This window comes from Stegostoma tigrinum, chromosome 1 (assembly GCF_030684315.1).
Source record: "Stegostoma tigrinum isolate sSteTig4 chromosome 1, sSteTig4.hap1, whole genome shotgun sequence".
NCBI lineage: Eukaryota > Metazoa > Chordata > Chondrichthyes > Orectolobiformes > Stegostomatidae > Stegostoma > Stegostoma tigrinum.
Window position 1 is genome coordinate 188471362 of NC_081354.1, and position 19915 is coordinate 188491276.

General features: G+C 42.0%; 1 protein-coding gene across 4 annotated transcripts in view; it reads right to left on the reverse strand.

The window, feature by feature from the left end:
- znf638 (zinc finger protein 638) overlaps positions 1-19915 on the reverse strand; it is a 203750-nt gene that overhangs the window by 59744 nt on the left and 124091 nt on the right. For all 4 annotated transcript variants that reach the window (XM_059650726.1, XM_059650723.1, XM_059650722.1 and 1 more), the window contains exons 9-15: positions 17953-17996; positions 13863-13939; positions 12085-12131; positions 10128-10268; positions 9579-9710; positions 784-831; positions 89-226 (exon numbers count right to left, since the gene is read on the reverse strand). In XM_059650726.1, the coding sequence (XP_059506709.1) occupies positions 89-226; positions 784-831; positions 9579-9710; positions 10128-10268; positions 12085-12131; positions 13863-13939; positions 17953-17996 (627 nt within the window). The remainder of the gene's footprint in view (positions 1-88; positions 227-783; positions 832-9578; positions 9711-10127; positions 10269-12084; positions 12132-13862; positions 13940-17952; positions 17997-19915) is intronic.

Consider the following 19915-nt stretch of genomic DNA (forward strand, 5'->3'; position numbering starts at 1 on the left):
AATTTCACACTTTCCACATGCCAGATCTTTGCCCACTCATTTATCTATCGCCCTTTGTAGTGAACAAATGCAAATCAGGAGTGTTCACCTTGTTGTGTGGTTTCAGAAACATGGAATCTTTTACCCTTCCAAATCGAAAAGCAACACACAAAATGTCAACTTCTGTATAACCATCTTCAGGTAGATTGCTGATGTGAACAAGATGGTCATATATAGTACATCCAGCCTACATGAAGAAAATGATGAAACAAATGAAATAAAGTGAGAATTCAAATCAAGAAAACAATACCATACAGAGGCAAAGCATCTCACTACAGGAATTTAATATAATAGAGGGCATCAGGTTTCACTGCCTGCTTACTTAAGCAGTGTCCTTTACTTTCCTGATGCCTATATAGAGCTCCACTGCTTCCAGCTGCTTTTGATCATCATCAATTTTCCAGATACTGCTGCTGAAAATCTATGTACAGAACCAGAGATAATGGGAACTGCAGATGCTGGAGAATCTGAGGTAACGAAGTGTGGAGCTGGATGAACACAGCAGGCCAAGGAGCATCTTAGGAGCACAAAAGCTGACGTTTCGGGCCTGGACCCTTTGGCAGAAAAACCTGCCTGATTCACCTTCTTTCTTTCCATGTCGACGGCCATTCCCTTCACATGGTTTCTCAATTCTCTGAGTGTCGATCAGAAAATCAATTCACAATTTCCACACATTGACTAAGTTAATGAAACACTTCTCTGAATCAGCAATGGCTTAATTCAGACAAGTAGCAATATACTTACATCTGGTTTAAATCCAGATTCTTCAATCATATCCTTAAATATTAGCTCCTGGAGAAGAAGTAAGGAACTGAATATTAGAAATTCTAGTCAAATTGTAGTCATGTAGTTGGATAAGATACACACAATTCTAACACTACTAACAAAGTGTTGGTCTATTAAGTGCTTTTCATGATCACAAATATTTAAGGTTTTTAATTTACACTCCCTTTTTATGTTCTCAGTTGAAACCTCTGGGAATTACATTTTTCTTTATACTGTCAAGGAATATGGCTATTGCTGGAAAGGTCAGTACTTGTTAACCATTCCTAACTGCCCTTGAAACGAAGTGACTTATGAGGCCATTTCAGAGGACAGTTAGTCAACCATACTGCTGAGAATCTCAAGTCACTTGCAGACTAGACCTGTTAAGGATGGTAGATTTATTTCCTTAAAGGGAGGTAGATTTTCTAATAACTGATGGCAGTTGTCATGGTCACCATTACAGAAACTAGCTTTACTTTTCAGGTTTAGGAATTTTACGTTAATTCTATTAGATGCTGTAGTGAAATTGGAGCCTATGTCCCCGACAAAGGGACATAACCTACACAGCCTGGTCAATTCGGGATAAGCAATAAATACTGCAGCAATGGTCACATCCATGAAAGAATAAAACTTTTAAAAAACCTTTCCCCAACGTAACATTCTACCTCCTTACCACTGCTAACCCACAATAATTCAATTTCTTACTTCTTTCCTCACAAACAAGGCACCAATTGTACATATCAAATTTCACCAATAATTTGGAATGTAATACTTTGCCCAGTGTCCTGGCAGCAGATTCTGGGAACATCTTGCAACTAATCTGATAAATGAATAAATAAGCTTCCACCACTGACTGGGATTCCAGAATTAATCTGTTTGTATTTCCAGATTCAGAGATTTTCTCATATCAAAACTACAAATGATCCCTTTTGCACTTGTTTTGCTGTAAACCATTTTGTTTTCTGTCACTGTTTATACCCAAAGGTATAAGGCTTTGTCCATCTGCATGAAATTACAATCTCATTCACATATTCCTAATCAACATTTTTTCACCAAATATCTACTAATTGGATCACTAAATTCAAATTAGTTTTGGTTCAAACACATTTTTTCAAACATTGCTTGGCAGGATGTGAGCATTGCTAACTCAGACAATGTCTCTAGCCCATATTTAATTTACCTGGCAAAGGTGTGGTTAGCTGTTTCTTGAACAAGTCAAGTTCAAGTGGTTGGAGATACATCCATTTTTGTATTAAGGAAGAAATTTCAGGGTTTGACTAACTGATAGTGAAAGAATTCAGATATAGTTCCATGTCATCATGTCATGTTGCTGAGAGGGAATCTCACAGGTGGTGGTAACTGCTAGCTCTGACTTTCTAAATGGTAGAGTATACAGGTTAACATGTTGCTGTCTGACCAGTCTTGGTGAATTGTTGCAGTGCAGCTTGAAGATGGCATACACTGCTGTCACTGCTGTTAGTGATGGAGGGAGTGATGTTAAAAGACAGGATGGAAGCTAGGCCGTTGCATGATCCTCTTGTAGGACATGGGAGGTAAGGGCCACTACTAGTGTCCCTGCTGACTTCACCAGCAAGAAGTGTACCCAATTCCAGCTCCTCACAAAAGCCTTAGGGAATGGGAGCTGGAGTTGGATGAATTCAGATCATTCAGGAGGCTGACTGGGTGATCGGACTTACAGGGAGGTAGTCACATCTAAGTTACAGTATAAAGGTAGCTGGGTGACTGTCAGGAGAGGGAAAGAGAATAGGCAGACAATGCAGGGATCCCCCTGTGGTCGTTCCCATCAATAATAAGTATACTGCTTTGGATACTGTTACGGGGTGGGGGTGGGGGTGAAGCCTGCAAAGGAAAGCTATAGCAGCTAGGTCTCTGGCACTGAGCCTGGCTCTGTGGCTTAGAAGGGAACGGGAGAGCGACAGTGATTGGAGATTCAATGGTAAGGGAACAGAAAGGAGATTTTGCGGTTGCAAACGAGACTCCCAGAGGGTATGTTGCCTCCCAGGTGCCAAGGTCAGGGATGTCTCAGATCAAATCTACAAGATTCTTAAGGGTGAGAGTGAGCAGCCAGAAGCCGTAGTACACAACGTCCTGATGACATAACTAGGAAAAGGGATGAGGACCTTAAAAGTGAATATAGGGAGTTAAGTTGGAAGCTAAAAGGCAGCATGAGCAGAGGAGTAACCTCAGGATTACTACTGGTACCACAAGCTAGTTAGGCCAGGAATGCAGCTGGACACGTGGCTACACAGATGGTGTAGGAGGGAGGGATTCAGGTATGTGGATCACTGGGATACCTTCTGGGGAAGGTGGGACCAATATTAGAAAGAGAGATTGCACCTGAACTGGAGCGGCACCAATATCCTGGGCGGGAACTTTGCTAGAGCTCGTCAGGAGGGTTTAAATCAGTTTGGGATGGGGATGGAAACCGGAGCTAAGGATCACAGGACAGGGTGGCTGGCGTCCAGGCCAATATGGCATGCAGAGAATCTGAGAGGAAGAATAAGCAGTTGACAGGACAAAGTTACAGTCAGTGCGACGGGTTGAAGCTTGTCTATTTTAACACCAGAAGTGTCAGGAATATGGGTGACGATCCTAGAGCATGGATCAGTATCTGGAACTATGATGTTGTGGCTATTACGGAGATTTGGATAACACAAGGGCAGGCATGGTTGCTGAATGCTCCAGTGTTCAGATGTTTCAAAAGAAATAGCAGGGGGAGGTAAAAAAAGGTGGGGGAGTAGTATTGCTAATCAGGGATCATAACACAGCTGTAGAAGGGGAGGTCGTCGAGGAGGGTTTGTCTACTGAGTCTGTATAGGCGGAAGTCAGAATCAGGAAAGGAGCAGTTACTTAATTGGGAGCTTTTTATAAACCGCACCACAAACACCCCCCCCCCCCTCCCCCAACAGCAACACAGACACTGAGGAACAGATTGGGAGACAGATTGTGGAAAGGTGCAGAAGTGATAGGGTTGTAGTCATGGGTGAATTTCAACTTCCCTAATATAGACTGGAACCTCCTAAGTGCAAATAGTTTGGATGGAACACATTTTGTCAGGTATGTCCAGGAAGAATTTCTGACTCAGTATGTAGATAGGCCAGCTACAGGAGAGGCCATATTCGATTTGGCGCTTGTCAACGAACCAGGCCAGGTGTCAGATCTCTTGGTGGGAGAACATTTTGGTGACAGTAATCACAACTTCCTGGCATTTACAGTAATCATGGAGGGGAACAACAGCAGACTGTATGGGAAAGTATTTAATTGGGGGAGGGAGAATTACAATGCTATTAGGCAGGACCTGCGGAGCATAAATTGGGATCAGATGTTCTCAGGGAAACGCACAACAGAAATGTGCAGGTTGTTTAGGGAGCACTTGCTGTGACTGCTGGATAGGCTTATCCCACTGCAGCCAGGAAGGGATGGTAAGGTGAACGAACCTTGGATGACAAGACATGTTGAAAATCTAGTCAAGAGGAAAAAGGAAGTTTACTTAAGGTTGAGGAAGCAAGGATCAGACAAAGCTCTAGAGGGCCACAAAAGTGGCTAGGAAGGAAGTGAAGAATGGACTTAGGAGAGCTAGAAGTGTGTATGAAAAAACCTTGGCAGGTAGGATCAAGGAAAACCCCAAGGCGTTCTATGATTATGTGAGGAACAAGAGGATAGCCAGAGTGAGAGTAGGACCGATCAGGGATAGTGAAGGGAATGTGTAACTGGAGTCAGAGGAGGTAGAGGTAGAGAAGGTCCTTAATGAATACTTTGCTTTAGTTTGTGTAGTTTGTAAGGGCAGACAAACCTTGTAGTTTGTGATGACAGTGTGAAACAGGCATCTATGCTCAAACAGGTTGATGTTAGGAAGGAACATGTTCTGGAAATTGTGAAAAACATGAAGATAGCTAAGTCCCCTGGGCCAGACAGGATATACCCAAGGTTGCTAATAGAAGCAAGGGAAGAGATTGCTGCCCCTCTGGCGATGATTTTTGCGTCTTCACTGTCCACTGGAGTAGTACCAGATGATTGGAGGGTGGCAAATGTTATTCCCTTGTTCAAGAAAGGGAATAGGGATAAACCTTGAAATTATAGACCAGTCAGTCTTACTTCTATGGTGGGCAAATTACTGGAGAGCACTCAGATAGTATTTATGATTATTTGGAAAAGAACAGTTTGATTAGAAATAGTCAGCATGGCTTTGAGAGGGGCAGGAGATGCCTCACATGCCTTATTGAATTCTTCGAGAATGTGACAAAACACATTGAAGGCAGAGCAGTGGATGTGGTGCATATGGATTGTAGCAAGGCATTTGATAAGGTTCCTCAAGGTAGGATCATTCAGAAAGTAAGGAGGTATGGGATTCAGGGAAATTCAGTTGTTTGGATGAAGGTGGCTGTCCAATAGAAGACACAGGTAGTAGCAGATGGAAAGTATTCAGCCTGGACCATGGTGACCAGTGGTGATCCGCAGGGATCTGTTCTGGGACCTCTGCTCCTTGTGATCTTAATAAATGTCTTGGAATAGAAAGAGGGATGGTGGGTTAGTAGGTTCGTCGATGACACAAAGGTTGATGGACTTGTGGATAGTGTAGAGGGCTGTTGCAGGTTGCAACGGGATACTGATGGGATGCAGAGCTGGGCAAAGAAGTGGCAGTTGGAATTCATGGAACATAGAAGATAGAACAAAACAGCACAGAACAGGCCCTTTGGCCCTCGATGTTGCGCCGACCTGTGAACTAATCTAAGTCCCTGCCCCTTCACTATCTCTCCAACCCAGTAAAGCATGAAATGATTCATTTTGGAAGGTCAAATTTGAATGCAGAATACAGGAATAATGGTAGGTTCTTGCCAGCGTGTAGGAACTTGGGGTCTACGTTCATAGGTCCCTCAAAGCTGCTATCCAAGTTTACAGGGTTGTTAAGGAGGTGTATGGTGTGTTGGCTTTCATTGGCATGGGGATTCAGTTTAAGAGCCGCAAGGTTATGCTGTAGCTCTAAAAAACCCTGGTTAGACTACTCTTGGAATATTGTGTTCGGTTCTGGTTGCCTCATTATAGGAATGATGTGAAAGTTTTAGAGAGGGTATAGAGGAGATTTACCAGGATCCTGCCTGGACTGGAGGGCAGGTCTTATGAAGAAAGGTTGAGGGAGCTAGGGCTTATTTAATTGGAGCAAAGGAGGACGAGGTGGTTTTATAGAGGTGTACAAGATGATGAGGCACAGATAGAGTGGATAGCCATAGACTTTTCTCCAGGGCAAAATGGCTATCACGAGGGGGCATAACTTTAAGGCGATTGGAGGAAGGTATAGGGGAAATGTCAAGAGGTATGTTCTTTACACAGAGTGTAGTGGGTGCGTCGAATGCACTGCCAGCTGTGGTAGTGCAGTCAAATATATTAGGGACATTTAAGTGACTCGTGGATAGGCACAAGGATGATAGTAAAACGAAGGGTATACAGGTTAGTTTGATTGTAGAATAGGACAGGAGGTCAGCAAAACATCATGGGCTGGAGGGCCTGTACTGTGTCCTATGTTAAAAGCATCAGAGTGCCAATCAAGCAAGCTTTGTTGAGGGTACAGTTGTGGTTGGCATGTTGTTACAGCTGCTCTCATTCAGGCAAGTGGACACTATTCCACCTCACTCCTGACTGATGCGTTGTAGATAGTGGACAAGCTGTCGGGCGTCAGGAGCTGAATTACTCATCCCAGGATTCCTAGCCGTGAACTGCCACTCGTTTGTAGCCACTGTGTCCAGTTCAGTTTTTAGTTGGTGATAAGTCTCAAGAGATTTACCAGGATAGTTGGGCATTCAATTACAGTAATGTAAATTAATGTCAGGGAACTCTGGTTGATTTGTCTCTTGATGGATATGGTCACTGCCTGGCAGCTCTATGGCACGCGTTTTAGTTGCCCAAAGAGCCCAAGTCTGAACGCTGTCCAGGTCTTACCATGGTAATACTTGGACATGTATTGCCTCAGTATCAGAGGAGTGAATGGTGCTGAATGTTGTTTATTCATGAGCCAAAAGCCCCAACTCTGAACTCTGATGGAGGGACGGTCATTGATCAATCAATCCAGAGAGACATACTATTGCTGCATGGAGATGGTAAAATTTGGAATTGATTAATAAATCTGGATTTAAAAACTAGTCTAATGGTGGGTTTGAAACCATTGTTGGTTGACATTAAAATCTCACCTGGTTCATTGATGTCCCTTGGGGAAAGAAAATCTACGCCCCAACCTAGTCTGACATCTATGTAACTGGAGGTCCATAACAATGTGGTTAACTCTTAAATATCTTCATAAATAGAAGGCACTCAGTTGTACCTAACTGTTAAAATGTTTGATAACAGGAAATAAACTAATTCACCACTCTCCATCAACCAGGCTGCTGCCTTGTTGACTCTGCAAAGTTGTCCTTAATTACACCCTGAGGACCTATGCCAAAATCGGGCGAGGTGTCGAACACACCAATCAAGTAAGTCTGATATGGTCATTTTCATAGAATTGAGCCTTGCAGCCATAAGTGCCAAGAAGGTGATCTATGTCAACCTCTTGCTGAAGCTTTCAACATCACGCATGCCAGTCTTCAGCCAATTTGATTCACTCCGAGTAGTATCAAAAAATGGCTAAAGGCACTGAATACTGCAAAGTTTACAGCCCTGACAATATTCTAGGAATTGAACTATAGGTGTGCTTCAGAATTAACTGCACCCTTAGCCAAACTGTTCCAGTACAGTTACTACAATGATCTCAATGTAACAATGTGGAAAATTGCCCAAATTATGCCCTGTCACATAAAGGCAAGACAAATCAAACCCGACTGGTCTATATTTGAACATCAGTGAAGTGGTAAGTCATTGAAAGTGCTGTCAGGCAGCACTTGTAATTACCTGTTGACTGACATGTAGTACTGAGTCTGCAAGGCCCACTTAGCTAGCACCTTACCTCATGGTGAGAAAAACTGACCTTAAGATAAAATGCAAGTGAGTCCCATTGACATCAAAATATCATTTTGCTGTGTGTGGCGTCAGGGAGTTCTAGCAAAACTGGAGTAAGCATGAACTGGGGAGAAAAGTTGCCACTGGCTGGAATCATACTTAGAAATGAAAATGGTTGTGGCTGCTGGAAATTGATCATCTCAGAAGCCTCACAGCGCCAGGCACCCAGGTTCAATTCCAGCCTCGGGTAACTGTCTGTGCGGAGTGTGCACATTCTCCCCGTGTCTGCGTGAGTTTCCTCCGGGTGCTCCGGTTTCCTCCCACAGTCCAAAGATGTGCAGGCTCAGTGGATCGGCCATGTTAAATTGCCCGTAGTGTTCAGGGATGTGTGGGTTATAGGGGGATGGGTCTGGGTTGCATGCTCCAAGAGATGGTGTGGACTTGTTGGGCCGAAGGGCCTGTTTCCACACTGTAGGGAATCTAATCTAATCTCTAGGACCTCAGGCAAAAGTTCTGCAGCGTAGAATCTTAAGCCCAGGCATCTTCAGTAAATGATACTTGTGAATCAAATTGGTTGAAGACTGGCATGCGTGATGTTGAAAGCTTCAGCAAGAGGTTGACATAGATCACCTTCTTGGCACTTATGGCTGCAAGGCTCAATTCTATGAAAATGACCAAATCAGACTTACTTGATTGGTGTGTTCGACACCTCGCCCGATTTTGGCATAATTACACCCTGAGGACCTAAGGACAACTTTGCAGAGTCAACAAGGCAGCAGCCTGGTTGATGGAGGGTGGTGAATTAGTTTATTTCCTGTTATCAAACATTTTAACAGTTAGGTACAACTGAGTGCCTTCTATTTATGAAGATATTTAAGAGTTAACCACATTGTTATGGACCTCCAGTTACACAGATGTCAGACCAGGTTGGGAACGCAGATTTTCTTTCCCCAAGGGACATCAATGAACCAGGTGAGATTTTAATGTCAACCAACAATGGTTTCAAACCCACCATTAGACTAGTTTTTAAAATCCAGATTTATTAATCAATTCCAAATTTTACCATCTCCATGCAGCAATAGTATGTCTCTCTGGATTACTAATCCAGTGACAAAAGCACTGGCTTCCCTTGAGCAAATCCTTCAGTAAATCTGTTAATTGCATCTTTCTCTGCTATAAAGCTGATTAGTTTAGACTGACTTGGGCATTGAGATCTCAGCATTGGCCCATGAGACATCATTCAACATCTTCTCAGCTCAAGTAACATTTACTCTCAAATCCACATTTAGTTTCTCATTGCTTCTGTGATCAACATTCCTTCCCTAAAAGTTTAATTATTAAACGTCTTGCCAATAATTTCAGTATTGATCTTCATGGATGTTTCAATGATTGCAGCAATTACATTGTCCACTTGAAACATTAATAAAGAGCTCAGAGTTCACCAATTTCAATAGCCTTCAAACCCCACATGGGAGAGATTAAAGTTACACGGCATAAAGCTAAGAAGTGAGATCAGGAGAATATTTTTCACCCAGCAGGAAGTGGGAGTTTGGGACTCACTGACTAAAGGAATGGTCAAGTCAGAGTAAGAAATGCTCATAACATTCAAACAGTATTTAGGTATTCACATGTATTGCCACAGCCTCTAGGGCGATATGGCAAGAACTAGAACCTGGTATTGATGTGGTCAGATCTTTAGTGACCAGCATAGACACAACAGGCTGAATGACATCGTTCTGTGCTGTAAATACCCAAGCCTGTGTCATAAAACAGCTTGAAGTTTAGAGAGTCACTGGCTCATATATCTTATTTCGAATTCCTCTTACCATATCACTCAGATCCACGTACTGATGTAGTACTTGCATACTAATTGCATTTCCTTTTAACTTGATTGTGGAAAGGCTGTAAAATTCCACCATTTTTGCTGCTGCTTTTGCACAGGCCATTTCCAGGTATGCCTTAAAATTATAATAAAATGCTTTAATAAGGATGGAGAAATTAATAGTAGAATGGAACAGAGAAATAACAGTATTGTACTCCTGATTTATTCCTGATGGATAGAAACTGGGGAGCCAGGTGAGTTTTGGATGCAGGCCTCCTAGTGTCTGACCTGCTCTTGTAGCCACAGTATATATGTGGCTAGTCCAGTTCAATTTCTGGTCAGCAGTATTCCCCAGGGATTGAGGGGATTCAGTGAAAGTTGCTCACATCAAGATGAGGGCAAAGGAAGGGGGAACAGAAAGAAAAATAAGCACATCGGGCAGTATTGAGCAAGACTGAATATGAATCACAAAAGCTGAAACAAAAGCCACCTCAAGTTATGAAGTTATGAATACTGATAGCAACGCGTTTATCAAGCAGAGTGCAAAACCCACCTGATTTCTAGAAAATGTGATAACCACATTCAATACTTGTCCAAAGGGCTTTGCCAGCCTTTTCAGGTCATCCTCTTTGTAACCTCTAGCTGGAAGGTTGTTAATTCGAATAACTCGGCCATTTACATTCAAACCAACATTCTAAAAAGACAAGAAAATGGTCAAACTAACCATCAATATCAAGTGCATGACTTGAGGTGGGAAAATCTTTACTAACATACTTAAGTGAACAGATTCTTTTTAATACTATACAGAATATAGCTTAAAAATAGAATACTGTAGATGTAATGCACTGATTAATGCACATGTCCAAAGGTAATTCAAATAGCAATCACACCTTTTCAGACATTGTTAAGGCTGCCAAGGGAACAGCTACTTGGACATATCTCAAATTCTTCACTTGCCTCTTCCTAAGAAAACCTCAAATTTGTTTTCTTTCACAATATTTCTCTTCCTGGACTTTCTACCACCACTGCACGTGGTTAAAGTGCTAGCCAGCAACTTATTTGTCAAAACACATTTGCAAGCCTTCAATTTTCTCAACTTCAAAGCACTCCATGGAAGTATACAGAAGAGCATGCAGAGGGCTGGACTGGGTAGTCAGCAGCTTGCAAGCCAAGCCAGATAATGTGTGGAAGCCCCCGATCTGCATTACAGCTGAGCTATAATGTTTATCTGTAATCTGTTTATCTGACTGTAATGTTTATCTTTTTAATTTTATTTCTTATTTTCTAACTTATACTATGAATCATTAAGGTAATGCAACTTTTTTTCCTTTATTTCTGTATTTTGAATCTAAGATTTGTACCTAGGTACTTTGTACTTAAGATGGCACCGTGAGGGGCAATAGTGTAAACTTTCCACTTTACTCCTGTACTTGAGTACGTGATAATAAACCTAATTCTAAATATTGCTTCTCCCATCTATCACTTCCTCTAGTTATACCACCTTCAGATGCACCTTCACACCTGCAAATCTAACACTGTGTTTCAGATTTCTTGCGTGTTTGAATTGTGGTTGTATCTTCTTTGGTCCTGGTCTTATCCCTGGAATTCCCTTCTAAATCTCTCTCCTCCTTTAATACACTATTTGACCAAGCCACTGTTCTTTTATCTCCATACATGGCTCAGTTTCATATTTTCTCTAATTGCACTTGTGAAATACTTTGGTCTTTAATCACATTAAGCCACTACATAAATGCAAGTTATGATGTACAGAATTGTTACATAATTAGATGCAGGATTAATCCAGGCAAATGCTGTACATTTTAGGCAATTCTGTGTTAAAAAAATTCAGAAGAGGGACCATGTATAACAATAAAGAATGGATTTTTTACTGATTTTTAAGATGTGCAATGCTAGCAAGTCTATATTTATTTCTCTAAGATGGCAGTGATGCACATTCTTTGTGGTAATGATCCTTCTATATGTATCTGATAGGGAAATTCATCGAAGCAATGTCAATGATTGAAAGGGCAACTGAAGGCGTTTCTAAAAGAATGGCAAGCGAGAAGGTGACTTAAATCTCTAAAAATCAGATGAACAAATTCCTCCTTCCCCCATATTTAGGTCTTATTCTAGATACAATGATACAGCCCAAAATACAATGAATCCCTAAAAACTATGTTGCAGTAAAGAAAGCCATGATCTTTTAATAATTATAATGTCCTAATATATTTGGATGCAGACCAAACAAAAACTTTTTGAGATGATCAACAATTTGAGAGAAAGTCACATGGTTACATGCAGTAAACCACATTCTGAGGTAGACTTGGTGCTTAGCCTTCATGTTACTCATTGTAAAAAAAATCACTGCACTGTGATGTAAATAACTGGCATTTAACTGCATTTAAGCATAGACCTCAAGATGATATAGTCCATTCTATATTAAAAAAGGCAAAGTACAGAGGTACATTATTTTCTTACTCAGCAGCTCATAACATGTGAGTGACACTTACCTCAGATTCTCCCTTCTCCAGTGTAGTATCTTCACTCTCCGTAATCTCTGAAACAGATATATGTGGTGAAAAGACCAAAAATAATCAAACCATGCAAACGGGCCAAGAGTGCAGATTTCTAAAGAGATAGGACTGTGCTGGAGAGTGAGAGACTAACTTACAGCAATGATCTTGGAATAACCAGCTGAAGCTCACAACTATGGCAAAAGGGCACTGGGCTTTTCGATAGAACAAGACATTATTATGTGCGCAACTGTGTCTGATCTAAAGTGCCTACATTCAAAAAATGTCTAGGTGCCTTTGTGCATGAATATTGTAAGATTAGTATGCAGATACAGTAATTATTTGGGAAAGCTAACAGAATGCTCTCTCTAAAAATACAGAGGTTATGCTTTAGTTATATACAAGTCATCAGAGAGACCACAACTGGATTATTATGCAGAATATTAGTCTCTTTGTAATGGAAGTTTATAAATACATCAGAAGCAATTTAGAGAAGGTTTACTTGACTAATATTTGGACTTGGGTAGGTTGTTTTTGGAGGAATGGGTGCTCAGGATAGGCTTGCATCCACTGCGAGTTCAGATGATTAAGAAGAGACTTGATTGATACATACAAGATCTTGAGATTCTTGACAGATCTGAGGAGTATCTGCCCTTTCATTGGAAAATCAGGGACGAGGAATAACTATTTAAATATTTAAATCAGTGATGAAGCAAATACTTTTCTCGCACAAGATCAAGAGTCATTGGAACTCTCTTCTTAAAAACCGGTAAGATGAGTACATGAATATTTTTAAGATGTATTAGATTTTTGTTAAGTAAGGCGGTGAAAAGTATCAGGGTAGGCAGGTAGGGTCTCAGGATGAATAGTCCAGCTATAATACCACTTCAAAATAGATCCTTCCCAGTCACTCTACACAAGACCCCAAGATAACAAAGTGTGAAGCTGGATGAACACAGCAGGCCAAGCAGCATCTCAGGAGCACAAAAACTGACGTTTTGGGCCTAGACCCTTCACAAGACCCTTATTTGCATACACTTCAATCAAATCTCCCTCAGCTTCCTCTCTTCCAAGGAGAACACCACCAACTTGTCCAATCTTTCCTCTAGGCGATGTTTTTCCAGTCCTGGCAACATCTTCATAAATTTCTTTTGTAGCATCTCTAGTGCAAATATTTCCTATTGATAAGGAGGTGACCAAAACCACACAAAGTTCTCAAGTTGTGGCCAAAATTATGGTTCATACAGCTCCAGCATAACTTCCCTACACTCACATTCAGTTCTCTGCTAATACTGGAAAAGATTCATGAGCCTTCTTAACCACCCTGTAAACCTACGCTGCTATCTTCAGGAACCTGTGGCCATTCACAGCAAGATCGCTCACTTCTCCTATTCCTGTTAGTTTTCTTTAATTAAGTGGTTATTCCTCTGCTTCGTTTGGCATCCACAGATGCACCACTATGCATTTAAACCAGGAGTGCTCAACATTTTACACCAAGAATGTAATGCAATATCAAGTGTAATTTCACATTTCTGCCAGTCTTATAGGTTTAACATTGGATGCGGAGTGAATTGGTGCTAAATCATGGTAATTACTGTATGGCAGAATCAATTTGATCTTCCAAATTGCAAATATAGTCTCAAAGAGGACTTTTACAGGTGTCTACTTAACGTGAATTTGCAAACAACTTTTGAATCATCAAACCACTTTCCCAAAAACCTATCACATTTCAGCATTTTAAAAAATCCTTTAGATTTTGTACAGCTATAACTTACTTGCATCGGCTGAAGGAGGATTAGTTTCTGAAGCACACTGAGCACCACCACTGGTGAGTGGAGCACTTATTTCCTTCCTGAATGGGTCAAAAGAAGAGAGAATGTGAAATACAACCATAATGGTTGCCAACAAACATCTATTCAGTTCCCAAAGGAGATACATCCAAGTTAATGCTTTCCAGATGCGGTCCAACACTGGACATTTGTAATACTGCCACTATGACCTTCAGGGTGAGCAAAGACAGAAAAGAAAAAAATCTAGATTTTGCACTGTCAGATATACATTGAAAGTTCTCCATTCACAGACTTGACAGCACTGCAGCATCTCATTACATATATCATAAATGGTCCCAATATTTCTGGAACCTAAAGCTATTCCTCCTGTACCAGCTCTCCAGGCACACATTCATCTGTTTGACTGCCTATTCTTATATTCACTACTGTCTAAGACCAGGAGTATTCTGGAGATCACCATCTTTCAAGTCCTCCTTTTCAACTTTCTACCTAACTGCCTAAAGTCTGTTTGTAAGACTGAATTTCTCTTTTCCCTATGTGCTTGTTCCAACATAGACCATGGCTTCTGGCTATTCATTCTTTCTTTCAGAATATCCTGCAGCTATTTTATGTTATTTCTGACCCTAGCAGTCACAAGGACATAGAACAGTGCAGCACAGTACAGGCCCTTCGACCCTCGATGTTGTGCTGAACTTTCACCCTAAACCTCAGGCCTGTCGCACCTCCACCGCTACTTTATACTATCATCCATATGCCTACCTAACAGCCGCGTAAATGACTCTAATGAGACCGACTCCACCACCCTCTCCGGCCATGCATTCCACATCCCGACCACTCTGAGTAAAGAATCTACCCCTGATGTCTCCCCGATATCTATTGCCACTCACTTTAAAACTATGCCCCCTCATAAAAGCTACCTCCACCCGAGGAAAAAGTCTCTGGCTGTCTACTCTATCTATACCTCTCAGCATTGTGTACGCCTCTATCAAGTCACTTCTCATTCTTCGTCATTCTAAAGAGAACAGCCCTAGCTCTCTCAACCTTTCCTCGTAAGACGTTCCCTCCATTCCAGGAAACATCGTGGTACATCTCCTCTGCACCTTTTCCAACGCTTCCACATCTTTCCTGCAATGAGGTGACCAGAACTGGACACAATACTGCAGATGTGGCCAAACCAGGCTCTTGTATAGCTGGAGGATAACTTCACAGCTCTTGAACTCATTCCCTCTAGTAATGAAAGCTAACACACCATACAGCTTCTTCACAACTCTATCCACCCGGGTGGCAGCTTTCAGGGAACTGTGGACATGAACCCCGAGACTCCTCTGCTCCTCCACACTGCCAAGAATGTTTCTGTTAACCCTGTATTCTGCTTTCAAATCTGTCCTTCCAAAATGAATCACCTCACACCGTTCAGGGTTCAACTCCATCTGCCACTTCTCAGCCCAGCTCTGTATCCTATCAATGTCCCTTTGTAACCTAGAACAGCCCTCCGCACTGTCCACAACGTGACCCACCTTCATATCGTCCACGAACTTGCTAATCCACCCTTCCACTCCTTCATCCAAATCATTGACAAAAATCACAAATGGAAGAGGATCCAGAACAAATCTTTGTGGTACACCACTCGTAACTGAGCACCATGTTGAATATTTTCTGTCCACTACCATCCTTTGTCTTCTAAGGGTCAGCCAATTCTGAATCCAATCTGCCATATTTCCCATAGCCCATGCTTCCTCAACTTCTGCACAAGCCTACCATGGGGAACCTTATCAAATGCCTTACTTAAATCCATGTAAACCACATCCACTGCTCTACCGTCATCCACGTGTTTGATCACCTCTTCGAAGAATTCAATAAAATTTGTGAGGCATGATCTACACCTCACAAATCCATGCTGACTATCACGAATCAAACTGTGCCTTTCCAAGTGATCATAAATCCTGCTTCTCAGAGCTCTTTCCAACAATTTGCCCACCACTGATGTAAGGCTAACTGGCCTGTAATTTCCGGGGTTATCCCTGTTCCCTTTTTTGAGCAAAGGAATGACGTTTGCCTCTTTCCAATCTTCTGGCACTATACCCGTGGACAGTGAGGACGAAAAGATCATCGCCAAAGGCCCTGCGATCTTGTCCCTCGCTTCCCATTGAATCCTTGGATAAAGCCCATCAGGCCCGGAGGACTTTTCAGGGATATGTAGATTAGGCTGGCTATAGGGGAATGGGTCTGGGTGGGATGTTCTGAGTGTCGATGTGGACTTGTTGGGTTGAAGGGCCTGTTTCCCCACTGTAGGGATTCAATGATTCTATGAACATCTCACAACACAGCCAGATAGGACTATTAGTACACTTGTGAAACTTATAAAAAAAACTGCCTTTCACCATGGATGGTACAGTGGTTGGCACTGCTGTCTCACAGCATCAGAGGCCCAAGTTGAATTCCAGCCTTGGACAGCTGTGTGGAGTCTGCATGTTCTCCCACTGCCTGTGGGGGTTTGTTATGGGTGTTCTGGTTTCCTCCCACAGTCCAACGATGTGCAGGTTAGGTGGATTGGCCATGGTAAACACAGGAATCGGATGGGATGTTCTTTGAAGAGTTGGTACATTCTTGAAGGGCCGGTACATTCTTGAAGGGCCTAATGGCCTCTGTCTACACTGTAGGAATTCTATGAGTCTATGGTTCCTGAATGCTTCTGCATTAGTGTCACAGTTCTGTGACAGTTTGATCTGTTGTCTGTAGAGTCCAGACATCTCAGCTTCTGGATATCCAAAGACAGTGCACATCTATAATCCAATTTGAATTCTGATCAGTCCCCAGTAACTTAGGTAGTCTCAGATAAATGTATTCAAGTTTGACCAGCAGCAGTCAGCCAAAATCACAATTATTACTCACCTCACTACAGCTGCTACTGACAAGAGCACGGGAATAATGCTACCCAACCTCAACAAGGCAGAAGCTTCAACTTTGTTTTTCACAATACCAAGATGCTTCCAACTAGTTTCAGAGAGAGTAAACAAATTTGTCCTAAATATCTAGAAAGGAAGCAAGTTCCTTCAACTGGATGATCACTTGGTGTCAAAACCTACACAGGATAGTGCTAAAAAAAATTAGATTCATTCACCTACAATGGGCAGTATTTTTTCAGAATTCTCTTGGTTTCAGAGGCTTATTGCTCAGATACTTAAGACATTAAGACCCATAAGACATTGGCCTAATTTCTGCTCCGCCATTCGATCATGGCTGATAAGTTCCTCCACCCCATTCTACAGCTTTCTCCCCACATTCTTTGATCCCCTTGATAATCAAGAACCTATCTATCTCAACAACCTGGCCTCCACAGCCTTCTGTGGCACTGAATTCTATAGATTCACCACTCTGGCTGAAGAAGTTTCTCCTTATCTCCATTTTAAAAGGTCTTCCCTTTACTCTAAGGCTGTGCCCTCAGGTCCTAGACTCTCCTACCAATGGAAGCATCTTCACAACGTCCATTTTGTCCAGGCCATTCAATAATCTGAAAGTTTCAATTAGATCCCCCCTCATCCATCTAAACTCCAACGAGTATAGTCCCAGAGTCCTCAAACATTCTTCATACATTAGGCTTTCCGTTCCCGGTGACCATTCTCATGAACCTCCAATTGGGCGGCACGGTGGCTCAGTGGTCAGCACTGCAGCCTCACAGCGCCAGGGACCCAGGTTCGATTCCAGCCTCGGGCAACTGTCTGTGTGGAGTTTGCACATTCTCCCCGTGTCTGCATGGGTTTCCTCCCACAGTCCAAAGATGTGCAGGCTAGGTGGATTGGCCATGCTAAATTGCCCATAGTGTTCAGGGTGGGCTATAGGGGAATGGGTCTGGGTGGGATGCAGCAAGGGGCGGTGTGGACTTGTTGGGCTGAAGGGCCTGTTTCCACACTGTAGGAAATCTAAAACCGCTCCAGGGCCAGTACACCCTCCCTGAGCTATGGGAACCCAAACTGCACACAATACTCCAAATGTGGCCTAACCAGGGCCTTAAAAAGCCTCAGTAATACATCCCTGCGTTTATATTCATGTCCTCTTAAAATATTAGAATACTTACTGTACAGGGGCGAAGACTTGGCTCTGTAGCTGCTCTTTCTGATCCTATTTTTTAAAAAAAGAAACATGTTAGAAGGTTTTACAGAACTGTGATTCTGCTCTAGCTAATGTTGGAGGAGTGGTCCAAGTATTTATTGTGAGAAATTCTGGTCATCACATTGTAGGGAGGATATGGAGGCTTTGGAGAGGGTGCAAAAAGAGGTTTACTAGATGTTGCCTGGATTGTATTATATTAGAAATAATACAGGTTGGATAGACTTGGATCGTTTTCACTAGAGTATTGGAGACTAAAGAGAGACTTGATACGAGTACGTAAACTTATGAGAGTCTGGATACGGTGGGTAGTTGAAGTCTTTTACCCCTGGATAGAAATGTCAAATATCAGGAAGGGAAAGGTTTAAAGTGAGACAATTAAGTTTAAACAAGATGTGCGAGGCAAGTTTTACTTATGTAGAGGGCGGTAGGTTCCTGGAACATGCAGCCAGGCGAGATGGGAGACATTTGAACAGGCACATGAATAGGGAGAGAAGAGAGGGATACGTACCAGGTGCAGGGAGATGGGATTAGTTAAGAATGATAACATGGGTAGCACAGACATGGTGGCTGAAGTGCCGGCTCTAAACATTAAAATATAGCTAGGGCAGTATGCAACAGGGGTTTAAGCTGGATATCAAATAATGAGTGGACACATCAATAGATCTATTTGAATTTCAAATCAGTCCCCACAGCCCAATGGAAAGCTGTGTCAAATTATGGATATTCAGCAATTACAAGAGTGACCAATAAATACAGTGAAATTGAAATAAGATTCTCCAAAGATATTGCAGTGCGAAAGTTCTGCGATAACAGTCAATGCTTTTAATTTTGCTGATCTTGCTGTTAGGCCGTAACAGGCTAGAAATCACACTTTAAAACTTTGTCTTTAGGGATTGGACCGAACAGTTATCTATGACAAAGTTCTTACATCTGTACTCAAAGCTAGGCCAGAATCAAAGTGGTTAAAGCAAAGTAAGTGACCACTTTGAACAATGTGTCCTCATTGGTCACCCGCTGAAGCAACTCAACTTGCTCCATTTCCCTGCAAATCTTCTCCAAAGGTAATTATCCAATTTTCTTTTGAAAGTCACAATTGAATCTACCTCAACTACAACCTCAACTAGCATGCTAACCATTTACTGCGCAAAAAAATTTTCTTGTCACCTCCGGTTCTTTTACCGATCATTTTAAAATCAGTGTCTTTAGGTTCTCACCTTTTGAAGAATGTCAAAAGTCACATATCACCAGGTTATAGTCCAACAGGTTTTTAAAAAATTCATTCACAGGATGAGGGCATCAGTGGGTAGGCCAGCGTTTATTGCCTATCCTTAATTGCCCAGAGGGCATTTAAGAGTCAATCACATTGCTGTGGTTCTGGAATCACACGCAGGCCAGACCAGGTAAGGATGGAAGTTTCCTTCCCAAAAGGGCTTCAGTGAACCAGATGGGTTTCATGGTGGAATTCGAAGCCGGTCCCCAGAACATTACCTGGGTGTCTGGATTAACAGTCCAGCCATAATATCACTTGACTATCGACTCTGCCTTTGAAATCACAAGCTTTTTGTGCGCTGCTCCTCAATCAGGTGGAGGATCAGCACTCTGAAAGTTTGTGATTTCAAATGAACCTATTTGACTATAACCTAGTGAAATAAGGCTTCTGACCTTGTCCACCCTGGTCCAACAGTGGTACCCCCACATCATTTTAAAGAATGGGAAAGTTCTTGCTTCTTTAACCTGAAGCCTCAAGATTTTAAACAAATTTCCTCTCAACACACTCTTCGTTAAGGAACACAGTCCAATTTCCATTATCTAACCTTTTAAGTTCTTAACCTCAGTAAGCATTCTGCAAATCTTTTAAGAACCCACTTCAAAGCAGTTACTTTCTTCCTACATAGGTGCCCGCAATTGATTGCAATACTCCAACTAAA